The sequence below is a fragment of the Dendrobates tinctorius genome, unplaced genomic scaffold, assembly GCF_039654945.1.
Source record: "Dendrobates tinctorius isolate UK_male_01 unplaced genomic scaffold, ASM3965494v1 ptg000029l, whole genome shotgun sequence".
In the NCBI taxonomy this organism is placed as follows: Eukaryota; Metazoa; Chordata; class Amphibia; order Anura; family Dendrobatidae; genus Dendrobates; species Dendrobates tinctorius.
In genome coordinates this window covers 41,178,459-41,191,896 of record NW_027361697.1, presented here as the reverse complement: position 1 = coordinate 41,191,896, position 13,438 = coordinate 41,178,459, and the positions used below count along the sequence as shown (strand labels likewise).

At 41.9% G+C, this 13,438-nt stretch overlaps 1 protein-coding gene across 1 annotated transcript in view; it reads right to left on the bottom strand.

Annotated features, from left to right (window-relative positions):
- Window positions 1–2,537: 2,537 nt before the first annotated feature.
- Window positions 2,538–13,438, bottom strand: part of CDC14A (cell division cycle 14A) — a 161,330-nt gene continuing 150,429 nt past the window's right edge. Inside the window, exons 15-16 of the mRNA XM_073571653.1 lie at window positions 11,910–12,189; window positions 2,538–10,595 (exon numbers count right to left, since the gene is read on the bottom strand). Coding sequence (XP_073427754.1) covers window positions 10,566–10,595; window positions 11,910–12,189 — 310 coding nt within the window. The 3' untranslated portion in view covers window positions 2,538–10,565. The remainder of the gene's footprint in view (window positions 10,596–11,909; window positions 12,190–13,438) is intronic.

The window sequence follows — 13,438 nt, the reverse complement described above, 5'->3', positions numbered from 1 at the left end:
AGTGCCTGACTGGAGTAACATTTTTGATCTGGGGCCACAGAGGTGCACGCCACTGATAAAATGTGCCAAATTCATTAAGTGGCCTCATAATGGATATGGCACACCTTGTTCCTGTATGTCCATCATAAAGGCTAATGTAGAAAATGTCAGTCCTAGTGAATAGGCCCATAGTATATCAGAAAGCTGAAAAACCCTTTTTCCTTAATTTTTTTTTGATTAAGCTTTATTTACATAAAACCAGAGGACTCCTTTAAATATATTGTGTCCCTGATTGTGTGTAACTTTACAGACGATTGTATTCCACACTTGAATCAAACACCACAAATTTCACATTGAATTGCTTGGTCTGGTGTGGACTTCCCTCATCTGTCCTTGGAGATAATCACAACGTAGTCACAATTGGAAGGATATTATTGCTGTCCATAGTAAGCATTGAACAGTTACGATTCTCAGCTTTAAGGTGAACAATTTTTTGTTCTTCAGTGGAATTAATGCAAAAGTAACACTGAATATAAAAACTCATCATACCAGTGAAGGCAGTCTAGGAATCAAGGTGTACATATTCAAGACCTAGACCTCCATTCAACAATAGAAAAGCCTTGTCTTCATAAACTCTTGATTAATGCTGAAGGTTCTAATGGACTTGATACAAGTGGACTGCTTATGAGTCCCGGCATTAAAGCAGAAGTAGTGAAGCTGATCATTGCGGGGCCACTTCATGATTGCTGCACCCTTCCACCATTGCAGGTAAACACATGACCAAGTCTCATGAAGGCTAGGGTCCTATTTGAACTAAACATTTCAATGTTTCTATTCTGCCATAGGAACAAGAAACTGAAAATGGCAAGGAGCTCGATTCATAATTTAGTTGGATACAGAAGCCACCCGACCCAACAGACCCTTTAGCTATAATGGGGTCCATTGAGGTTATGTCATGGTCTCAGCAACTTACCTGGAAAAACAGTGTTTCTAGCAATTATGACATGATCTGTGGAGGCTTGGAATGGAGCCATAAATGCAGAAGTGAACCTGGCCTGAGATATCTGCCAGGATATGCTTTCTTCAACTAAAGCACCAAGCTAGACTAATGATGGTCACACGCCTTAGATACCTGTTGGCTGAGTAATTATTTGACTGACTGCTACCACTCTTGACAACAAAACAAGCACGCATGCTCAGTTTGGCTAAGTGCGCATTTGTCCTAAAAGAATGGAGTGAAGGAAACCACTGCCAAAAACCTCTAACAACATCTTATCAACTGAGAATAAAAAAAGGAATGTCATTCAAATTTAACATGTCTGATCAATTGGCATCATCTGTTGGGGAAAAGCTTAAAATCCCTATACAGATTAGATGGCTGGCCGGTTTCACCACAAATGGCAGGTTCAGCCTACTGTTTGCTACTGCATATGGGATCCTTTAGACAAAGTGTATGGTCACCGTGAAGGGTTATTCCCTTGATCAAAAATAAGAAGGGAACAACAGAAATTGGTCAAATTTGCAATATACTTGCTATTTCTATCTGCATCTGTTTTCCTTTTATATCTGCTTTTGTCTTCTTCTTTACAGCTCATTGCCTAAGGGACCGAATAGCGATGACCAAACATGCAGAGTGCTTATAGTGCTTTTTTCTTTTAATCTTGTAATCACTGCTCTGAAACAGGCTGGAATTGTTGGGGCACACTATTAGCTCTCATAATCCTGGCCAGCCTCAGGGTTATTGTGCTCCTCGATGCTGCAGAAGGCAAGCCCCTAATCCTGGCCAACCTCAGGGTTGTTGCGCTCTTTGATGCTGCAGCGGCAAGCTCCTAATCCTGGCCAGCCTCAGGGGTGTTGCGCTCTTTGATGCTGCAGAGGCAAGGTCCTAATCCTGGTCAGCCTCAGGGGTGTTGCGCTCTTTGATGCTGCAGAGCCAAGCCCCTAATCCTGGCCAGCCTCTGGGGTGTTGCGCTCTTTGATGCTGCAGAGGCAAGCCCCTAATCCTGGCCAGCCTCAGGGGTGTTGCGCTCTTTGATGCTGCAGAGGCAAGCTCCTAATCCTGGCCAGCCTCAGGGGTGTTGCGCTCTTTGATGCTGCAGAGCCAAGCCCCTAATCCTGGCCAGCCTCAGGGGTGTTGCGCTCTTTGATGCTGCAGAGCCAAGCTCCTAATCCTGGCCAGCCTCAGGGGTGTTGCGCTCTTTGATGCTGCAGAGCCAAGCCCCTAATCCTGGCCAGCCTCAGGGGTGTTGCGCTCTTTGATGCTGCAGAGCCAAGCCCCTAATCCTAGCCAGCCTCAGGGGTGTTGCCCTCTTTGATACTGCAGAGGCAAGCTCCTAATTCTGGTCAGCCTCAGGGGTGCTGCACTGATCGATGCTGCAGAGACAAGGCAGTGTTGGGCCAGCAGCTAAACTATGATGCTAGTTTGTTCTGTCAATCAATGAGGACCCCACTAAACAAAAAGCTGGGAGGTTGGGGACAGGTGCATCTTTAACAATTATGACGGGACAACCCCTTTAAATAAATAATAAACAGCTTTCGGGTAAACACATATGGACACATTTGCATAATACAGTTCTTTATTAAATAAAATAGTTAAATCAATAACAACTTTCATTTGGAGGGGAGGTAGAAATAGTTTTCTATTGCTGTACATTTATTAAGAGATCATTTACGACTACACAGAATGTTTAGAGGTTTTTTAACACATTTTATTTTCACTTTTTGAGTTCTAGTACATTAAAGTCTCCCAGGGACCAAAGATTATTGTGACTAGGATCACCATATTCACACTTCACCAATAAACCCATCCACAGACTCAGAGTAGGAGCTAAACTTAGTTCTTAAGGCAGTAATTACCATATGAAAGAAACCCCCCTCCATCGAAGTTTTTATCCTAATATATTGCAGTCATCAAATTATATAGCCATGTGTACTTACAATTGCTCATTTTGCCTTTCTACCCAGCTAACTCTTCTCTTTTCCATTAGGTCTATGACATCACGTGATTAAAAACTGACGAGCTGAATCCATCTAAGCTCTATGTACAGTAGAAACAGGAGGCCAAATTTCCCTGTATGACTTATGATTCACTACAAAAGTCCCTGGCAGGGGGAGCAACTGGGTCAGAAATTGAAGAGAGCAATGATTTTTACAGGTGACATAGACTTCCTGTTTTTACATAGAGCAGAGAAAAGAGACGAATTTACTGGGTAGAAAGACAAAATGAGCAATTGTAAGTACACAGGGCTATATAACATGATTGCAATACATTAAAGGGATAAAAACTTTGATGGGAGTTCTTCTTTAAATGACTGCATTTGATGTGCATTAACACTTTGTAGGATCTAAACTTCTTCCTATTCACTAGTGGAGGGAATTTTGAAATGGAGGGCTTATGTCCTGGATATTGCTGCATATGAGCCACAGTTAAACCCTTAGCCCCACTCTGTTTACTGTAGAATCAACAGAAACATCACTTAAATACAATCTCTTGGTGGGCTTACGAGATGTTTATTGCTTATATACAAGTGCAGGGTTAATTACACACTGCTTAATTCCATTGAAAGCAAAGAAATGAAGGTGTGACTGCTGTAAGTCCCTTTTCCTTCAATGTCAAGCTAACAGGTGTTCAGAAGGTTCGGATACTGAAGGGTTATTCACATTATATCAATCAATAAATACATGTATCAAATTTAATCAATTTACAAATGTGCTTGCTGCTCCAGATATCAAAACCTGAAAATCCAAGTGTCAGAGTGCAATTACATTACATACCTGGTATTCGAACACAGTAGATGTCCTATTCTTATGGTGTAGCCAATAAGCCACCAAAAGCTTCTCTAAGGCTGCGTTCACATGTCGCGGTTTGAAACGCGCGATTTTGCCGCGAAAAATAGGAAACCTATGCAATCCTATGGGATTCCGCAATGCTGTGCTAATGCTGCGTTTTTTTCCGTGGCGGAATCGCTTCGCGGTAAAAAACGCAGCATGCTCATTAATTTAGCAGAATCGCAGCGATTCCACCCACATAGGAATGCATTGTTCTGCTTACTTTCCGCATGTGGCTGTGCCCACCATGCGAAAGGTAAGCAGAACATTTGCGGATGGTACCCACGGTCCGGAGGAGAGGAGACTGTCCTCCGGGCACTGGGTACCATATCCCTGTAAAAAATAGAATGAAAAATAAAAAATATTGTTATTCTCACCTACCGGCGTCCCGCGCTGCCTTCCCGCCTCTCTCCACGCTCCCGGCATCTTCCGGTCCCAGTAATCCTTTGCGAGAATGACCGCGATGACGTTGGGGTCTCGCGGGAGCGCGACGTCTCGCGGTCGTTCGCGATGACGTCGCGGGAGCGCGACGTCTCGTGGTCATTTGCGCAAAGGATTACTGGGACTGGAAGATGCTGGGAGCGTGGGGAGAGGCAGGAAGGCTGCGCGGGACGACAGAAGGTGAGAATAACAATATTTTTAATTTTTTTTTTATTATTTTTTACATCCTATCTTTTACTACTGAGGCTGCATAGGCAGCCTCAGTAGTAAAAAGTTGGTCACACTCGTCAAACACTGTGTTTGACGAGTGTGACCAACCTGTCAATCAGTTCTCCAAGCGATGCTACAGTTCACTTGGAAAACGCTAGCATTCTGCAAGCTAATTACGCCTGCAAATCGCTAGTTTTTCCGCAGGAAAATCGCGGGAATTTAAAATGCGATTTTCCCGCGGAATGGAATTCCGGAATTCTCACGGTAACTTCTGCAGGAATGCCGCTACATGTGAACTTAGCCTTAAAACAGGGATGTAAAACTCAAATACACAGAGGGCCAAAATTAAAAACTTGGACAAAGTCGTGGGCCAGCCTTGATATTTACGCTATTTAAAAAATGTCTACAATTGAGGACATTTTTCCTTATCAAATATAATGATGAAACTTTATATGGAAACAAACTTAAAGGGGTTGTCTTACAAACAAAGTACATTGTAATAATAGATATTAGAATCAAATTAGTACATAATCACAACTGGGACAGAATGGAGTAGAATATGTTTTGTAAGAGCAGTAAAAAAGCATATGGCCTAATGGCCTAATTTAAATATGTAATAACAAAGTGTAATTGCCACTTAGCAGATAAGAGTTTTGGGGAGCAGCTAACATCAGCTTGGGCATAAGACACTGGCTCAGCCATTTCAGACTTTTATGTTATACAGCATAGATCAGGCTGTCAGGTTCCCTTTAAGTGTTTTCTAGTGTGATTATCAGGCTGGATATCTCCTCCAGCCATCTATGTGCTTGCTGGTAATCTCAAGCACGGTGAAATAAAGGAGACAATATGCTTTTTGACCTTTCATAGCTAAACTTTTAATTAAGGTAAAAAGCTTTGATGGTTGGACAACCCCTTGGACATCCCGTTTAAAAAAAGAACCTGGTAGCGACCTTTCCCACTGTGACACACGAACTAAAACAGCTGTATAGTGATGACTCAATATCCCTCTCAGACTGTAAAAAGGGAGGAAAGAGTTACTGTTACTGGGGATAAATGCAGTCACAGCAGATGTTTCAGAGTACGGGCCCCGTCACACATAGCAACTCACCAGCGATCCCGACAATGATATCAACTTGTCAGGATTGCTGGTGTGTCGCTACATGATCGCTGGTGAGCTGCCTAACAGGCAGCTTCACCAGTGATCAGCACCAGCAACGACGAGTGCGCGCGTCGCTGTGTACCTTAGATACCAGTGCGCTGGTGCAGGGAGCTGGTAACCAAGGTAAACAGCGGGTTTATAAGCGCCGCGCGGCGCTTAGAAACCCGATGTTTACCTTGGTTACAAGCTCCTGCTTGCTGGTCTCCCGCCTGCCACACGCAGCGTTGCATGCTGGCCAGCAGGAGACCAACGATCAAAAAAATGTCCAGGGCTTTCGACAACAATCAGCGATACCCGGCAGGGGGGCCAGTCGCTGATAAGTGTCACACAGAATGATCTCGCTAGCGAGATCGCTGTGTGTGACGGGGGCTTTAGAGTGGAGTTAATCTTTGAGGTGCATTTAGTAAGACACATTAATGAAATGATTCGCTTTACAGGACTATGATATCCAAAACACAATACCGGAAACTGAATTTACAGGCTTAAAATAATAGCTCCCACTGTCAGTGTAATGTTGCTTTAAAATAACCCATTGTTCAGGGCAAATACTGCCGATACTGACTTTGGTAACATTAGAGGATACATATGCACTTGACTGCTAAATAAATCATTATGTACAGAAATGTTTAAAAAAAAGTCAATATTTTACAGCCATACTATATATCAACGCCACTAAGAAGCTCGGAAATAGATGATCATGTCAAAGAAACTCAAATGTAGTAACAGCAGCATTAAACGATACAAACTACTTCAGAGCTGTGGTTCTTCATGACCTCATTTACTTACTGACTCAAGGGCAAACCCTTGTGGTTGATAAGGGGGTGGAGATAGAACCAGTGAAGTAACAAAAGCGCCACCCCATAGCTTCTAGTACCACCCTCAAAGGAATCATTATCAGTGGGTGGCGCTGGAGATCCCTCCCTGGTTTTTAACTCCGCCCCTGCTTACCTCTTCTTTCATATTTAGCAGCAGCGACAGCGGAGATAGAAGCAGAACGCCAGTGCTGAACTCATCTATCCCCAAGATCTAGGACATCTTTAGAGGGCAGCAATGCAGGGAAACGTAGTAAGTAACAGCAGGGCTGCCCCCTTATGATGACTTATTCCATGAGGGATGATAGACGCTGCAAGGAAGTGAGTGCAGCACCAGCTTCCCTTGACGTCCTGTGCGACTTCTCTCAAATGAAATGTCACAGGAAGTGCAGGAAAAATCTGCATTCCAACATCAATTGATTAAAGTGTACTTTGTGGGACAGCTCCATTTAAGCCTGCACCAAATCACAGTATATTACTACAAATGGATGTGTTTAACAGCTGTATATGTGCCTTTATTACTGACACCATCTCTATCATCTGAATGTAATATGAATTCATGTAAATGGAAATCATCAGTGAAGCTGTGCAGCAAATTATATATAAATCAAAACTGTCTACATAAAAACGAAACAAAAGGGGAAAAAAAAAAAAAATCACTGGACGGAATTTAATTATTACTATAATGTAGGATTTTTGTTTGTTTTCTAGATAAACCAAAGCACGGTGCAGATCTCCGCCGCGATGTGACAGTGCAGGTTCCACCAGATTTCCTTTACAGGGGAGCAGTGTTTAGATGGCTTTCAGAGCTTCACATGCCAGTTTCATCAATTTTCTAAAATAAGCCCTCTTCCACATTTCAAGACATATATCATATTTACATCTCCAGTTTTTAGAAATCATTCTTATGTGTAAGGAACAACATTTAAAAGACATTTTTAATAAAAGAGACTAACAGTCTTGTATGCTAGACCAGCGATCAGTAACCTGTAGAATTTTAAACCACCATTATAGTTTCTGCTGTAGAGATTTAAAAAACCATGTCATACAGAAATCGCCACGGTGAAGTGACTAGGGGGGAGCTTGCAGCACCAGACTAAGCCTACAGTGGCGCTATTTCTAGTACAGTTTGTGTGGGTTTGTTTCTTCCAATCTAAAACAATTTATTAAACTTAATTCAGCACAACAATGAATGTCACCAATTAAAACACATTATATTTTGATATTTTTGACAGCCAGTAAGTAACCATAGCTCAAAATCTGTTACCAACAGTTCAATAAATTACATCCTAAATAAGCTGCATATTTAAAAGAAATCTGTTACCAGGTTTTTGCATCTGAGAGAAGCATGATGTAGGGGAAGAGACCCTGACACCAGCGATGTGTCACTTACTTTACTGGGAGCTTCAGTTTTTACTAAAAACGGTTTTATCTGCTGCAGATCTTGCAATTCTATGTATAATCCTGTCCACGCTGATTGGCAGATTTCTGGCTATGCACAGTGTATACAGGAAGCTGCCAATCAGTAGTGGGGGCGTGGCAGGACTACATGGCAGCAGACCAAGTAGTCCTCTAGTGATAATCTCCTGCTGATAAAACTGGGATTTTATTAAAAGGACATCAAACAGCCCAGTAAGTGATACATTCCTGGAATCAGGGTCTCTGTCCCTGGTAGCAAAATCAGGTGACAGATTCCCTATAATAACATGATATGATAAAGCAAGTGTACCATACCCTATTAAAGACAATCCCTTTAGTTTTAATTGAAAAAGATTCCTCCAAGTCAAGCGTCGCTATGGCTTAAAGCACATTTTGAACCATTTACACCATGTTATTAATACACATTTGTCTTTGTAAGGCAGAACTGTAGCAAACGATCTAGCTGCCTAAAAAAACCCAAAAAAACAGAAATAGAACACTACTCCAGATCCGAACAAGTTCCAGGATGTTCATCAGGGATGAACACGTGCATTTGCTATATATTTTATAAAAATTCTATAAAATAGAAAAAAGTTACACATAATGCTCCCATCGCTCCCATTTGTTCCGTAATCAGGTCACGCTAATGTTGCATTTATATAAAATCTACTTGCAATGCAGGTAAAGAATAATCCAAAGCAAACATTATTACAAAAATATGATTCTAGACAGAAAAATAGATCTTCAGATTTTTTCGGTTACAAAGAGTTTCTAAAATTGAAAATATATTTCAAGATATGTCAATATATAACCCTTATCTATCTACTGATTATATATATTGTACATATATATATATATGCGTGTGAGTATATAAATATACACTATATAAACATACATTATATATAAATATACAAAATATATAGATATATAAATATACACACAGTGATAAATAGCTGGAATGCCGGATTGTTGCGATCAGTAGTGGAACTGTACACCGCTATAATACAAGGGGACATTTCATCACCGCCATCTGACTGCAATACCCAAATCTTCCTAGGTTTAGCTGAACCAGGACATAAATCGTGGTGATCCAAGTTCAGTTTAGCTGAACAACAGAAGGTTCAGATATTACAGTCTGAATATAGATGCTAAAATGGGCCGATATTACCGCGGTGTGAAAACAGTCAGACTCCGTTCGCACGTCCACTCGGACATTCCATATGTCTGTCCCATTTTACATCAATAGGGTTCATCTGCTTCTGTTTCCATAACTGATGCAACAGATCCGTTTGTTTCACCTAAAACGGCAGAACCATAGAAGGCGCGTGAAAACGACCACAGTGAACATAATACAAAACATCACACACTTTCCTGAAAATGCAGCAGAAAAAAAATGACTGAAAACAATAAAGATAAATCCATACAACTGAAAAACAGAAACCCTACATACGGTATGTATAAGGCTGGGCGCATATAGAAATAACAGCACAATAAAAAAAATTAAGAAAAAGACCAAAAAAGGCAATAGGTCTATGTATAAAATTGCATACACAATATAGCAAGTGTAAATAAAAAAAACATTAAAAACGAACTACCACATGAAAACAATATATCTCAAATACAGACATTAATCATAGAAATTCACAGACATAGCACCGCCCAAAATAAGGGATCAAGGTGCGAGCGTTTCACACAACGTGCTTCATCAGGGGGTATCCAGTGTGACAATGCTCCCGTGAGAAAAGCATGTTGTGCAGATTGATACATCGGCCTATTACTTTTTCTGGGGATTTTTCTTTGAGCTATTATTTCTATATGTGCCCAGCCATAGACATATATAGTATTTCTGGTTTCCCCGTCTCATTTTCATTGTGTGGATTAAATTTTAATTGTTTTTAATAATTTTTTTTATCTGATGAATTTTCAATAAAGGTTTTGATCTTTTACATTGTATTTACGCTCCTTGCTTCTTCTATGGGTTTGCTGAATATTCACTGCATGTGACCTTATACGCAGTTTTGGGACTAAGTTGGGGTTGTTCCTAAACCAGTACAGACAAACGGAGCGTCTGAACGGCCATGTGGACATAGACTAACGGAATGACCCTGGGGGGCATTGCAAGGAGTCCGCTAAGAGCAGGTCTTTCCTGCACTGGTCAGATAATTCCTTACAACGCCGTCAAGGTTATTCAGCTGGTGCCCAGGTAGTGTACCAGTGGGAAGTTCCGGACCCACAGCACTGGATCCTGAAGACAGAGCCGACAGAACCTGGGTAAGCATTTTTCAGCAATTGTCTTCACATCGGGCACTTAAGGTCTGATGTTCCCATTGCTCACTCCCAATGGACTGACAATTTCGAGAATCCGGCATTCTACCTATGTGGTTCTAATCAGAATATACTATGCAATATGTACATACACACCTTATTAGTACATTCATCTTTGCAAACCAAATATGTACAAACCAGTCCTGAATTCTACAAAAAAAATAATTCAATATAAAAATCCAGTCCATTAAAAAAAAAAATAAAATCAGAGATTATAATAAAAAACAAACGGTCAGTAGCAGAGCAATATACGTCAGTAGTGGGTAGTGATCGTGCTTTCATTAAGCTTCAAATTCTATCTGGACAATGGATTCCTCTTTTTTATTCCGCTTTCATGTCTCCACGGCAGAGGATTCATGGCGGGGAAAGGGTTAGCGGCTGCGTGGGCGCCTTTAGAACTGAACAGATTCAGACTGAAGGGACTGGAAGAAAACAGATGCATAGTCATTATCCAGCAGGACCACAATCAATACAGACTTGGGGGTGCTGCCGGGGGATGGGGGGGAAGCAGGGGGAACAATAACACGCCAATTGGAGATTTCATTTCTAGTAAAATGTTTATACTGACAAAAAAAAAACCATAGAAATGGAGGAGAACTCTCTCTAGTATTTGCCAACTATGGAATAGTTGTGAAAAACCAATAGAGATTAACAGATTTGACATACATTAAAGGGAATCTGTCAACAGGTTTTGCCACGTAATCTGAGAGCGGCATTATGTAGGGGCACAGGCACTGATTCCAGCAATGTGTCATAAACTGGGCTGCCTACTGTAATTTTGATCATTTCCAGGTGATAAAACAGTGATTTTTTTATCACTAGAGGACTAGTAAACCTGCTGCCATGTAATCCTCTATATTCATTAGCTCTGTATAACTCTACCCCACCACTAATTGGCAGTTTTCTGCCTATGCACAGTGTACATAAAGAAACCTGCCAATCAGTAGTGTTGGGCGGGATTATATAGAGCTTAGCATTCAGAGAACTGAGAGATCTGCAGCAGATAAAACAGGGATTTTATCAGAACTATTGAAAGCAGCCCAGTAAGTGACACATCACTGGAATCAGAGTTTCTGCCCTTACATTATGCTATTCTTAAATGGAACAAAAAAAAAATGGTGACAGATTCCCGTTAGAGGAGTTTCCTGACCATATATATATATATCTGTGCACTGCACTTGTTTCAACACTATGTATCCGCTAGTGTAATATGGATGAGTATTCTGCATGGTAACTACTATCTGCCTTGGTTCATAAAATCTGGGCCCAGTGACCAAGTATGTTCCTACTCTCCTTGCGGTCCCTGAGGAATCACTTCTCACTATGTAGCCCGCCTGGTTGTCATCATCTGGAGGAAGCGCGTCCTTAAAGTCACGGGACCCCAGGGAAATGGGACTTGATCCATTAACGTGTGCTTCCTAAACAGACCAAGTTGCACAGCTGCTCCATAAGATGAGCGTGCACGTAGCATACAATTAGGGCTCCCTGATGCATTTTGGTCACATAAACGTTTTTATTTTACAATATTGCAATGTAGATTATAATCCCGCTTGGACTGGTTAATCTCTTCTGTCTCTGTGACCCATACATGGATACATAGAACATGTTGTCAGGTAAGCAGGGCGGCATGGCCATGTTAGCTAAGAAGAAACCAAGGCAGGGAAGCGTTAAGCATAGGCAGGAATGAATGATACCGCCAACTTGTGTGCCTGATGGTGCGATATAAGGACACTTACAGGAATGGAGCGGCTCAGGTAGCGTGCAGAGGAGGTGAGGCCGGTGTATGCGGGTCGGAAGGATCCGGAGGAATCATTGCCAGCGGTAGACACATTCCAGTTACGGTTGTTGTTCAGCTCGCCTTGGCTTCGCCCATGAGGACTGGAGGGGTACAAGCTGGAAGGGTGAGCCGGGGAGTAGCTGGGGCGGGGAGGAGAGGAACTGCGGGTGCTGTCTATCTCCTCCAGAGCAGAGTTCAGATTCCCAAGGGAGCCAGCGTACCGTGAATTTACAGAATAACTGAGAGGAGAAAACAGGGGGGATATCACAGACCCTGGTGCACTGACACGGCTGATGAACATGCAGGAAAATGACATGAACTGATGACATGTTGGAGCCATTAATGGAGCAAAGTATTACACGGGTAATGAGTGTCCCCAGCATGCACAACCACTAGGCTACCGTGCGGAGTTCCCGGGTTATACCGTGTATACATATATTCATGCAGCAGAAACAATACAGTAAAAACTAGTAAGATATCATTACATCTCTATATACTGAGAAGAGGCACATTACGAAGACAGACAAGATCTGTTCACATCATGTTCCAAAGCTACCTTGTGTGTATACACCAATGCTGTCTAAAGCGTATCTAGCACCAGACATCAAAATGCAAACTGCATACATGGTCAAATACTTGATGGGGCTGGTGTAGTTACTTTGAGTTAAACTTGCATAAAGGAATTTAAAGCGTCTCAGACACTTATTTCTATCTCTGCCCACCCAGGGAGGTAAAAAGCACCTCAGTGCCCCTCCCTGAAATGTAACAATGCTCAGTACAAGCTACCGATGCCATTCAGACTGGGCAGGGGAGAAAATAAATATAGAGTTCTCTCACTGTATATCGACACTTAGAATTTGCCCATGTTAACAGGGTTGTCCAGGACTATTTTATTTCATTTTTACTATGGGCCTAAAAATTAAGTCACATAGTTTCTAACAGAGAGAACTACCTGCCTGCTCTAGTCGGCGCCAGCTCAGAGTGTTCACTGGCCGCTCCTGCTGGCGATTCAGCTGTTACACATCAATAGTGCAGGTTTTCTTCTTCTGGGCTGAGCTAATGATGGGGCGTGACTGCTAATGTGATATTGATTTAAAGCCAGTGACTCCCTGCAGTTTGGTAGTGGGGAACTGGCTGTCAATCAGCATGATGTCGAAGTGTAAAAACTAAGGAATAACAAAAAGCACAATAGGGTCTTATCTGGGTATAAAGTATAAATAAGAATGCACAATCGTGCTCACCTGGTCGGGGTGGGATCACACAACCACTGGAGAGACTTAAGGCTGCTGCAGACCCACGTCAAAATTCAAGGAAGAAAGCGGAAATAAAGGAGTTAACCTGTGATGCCGCTGAAGGATGATGTGAAGACAGGAATCCAAGTAATGTAGCTTATTTGTCAACGTATTTCGAAGTGTTAAAATGTCTTCCTCAGGATAAACCATGATGCTCGCGGCTGGTCCTAATGAAGAAGTGTTAAACTGCATTACT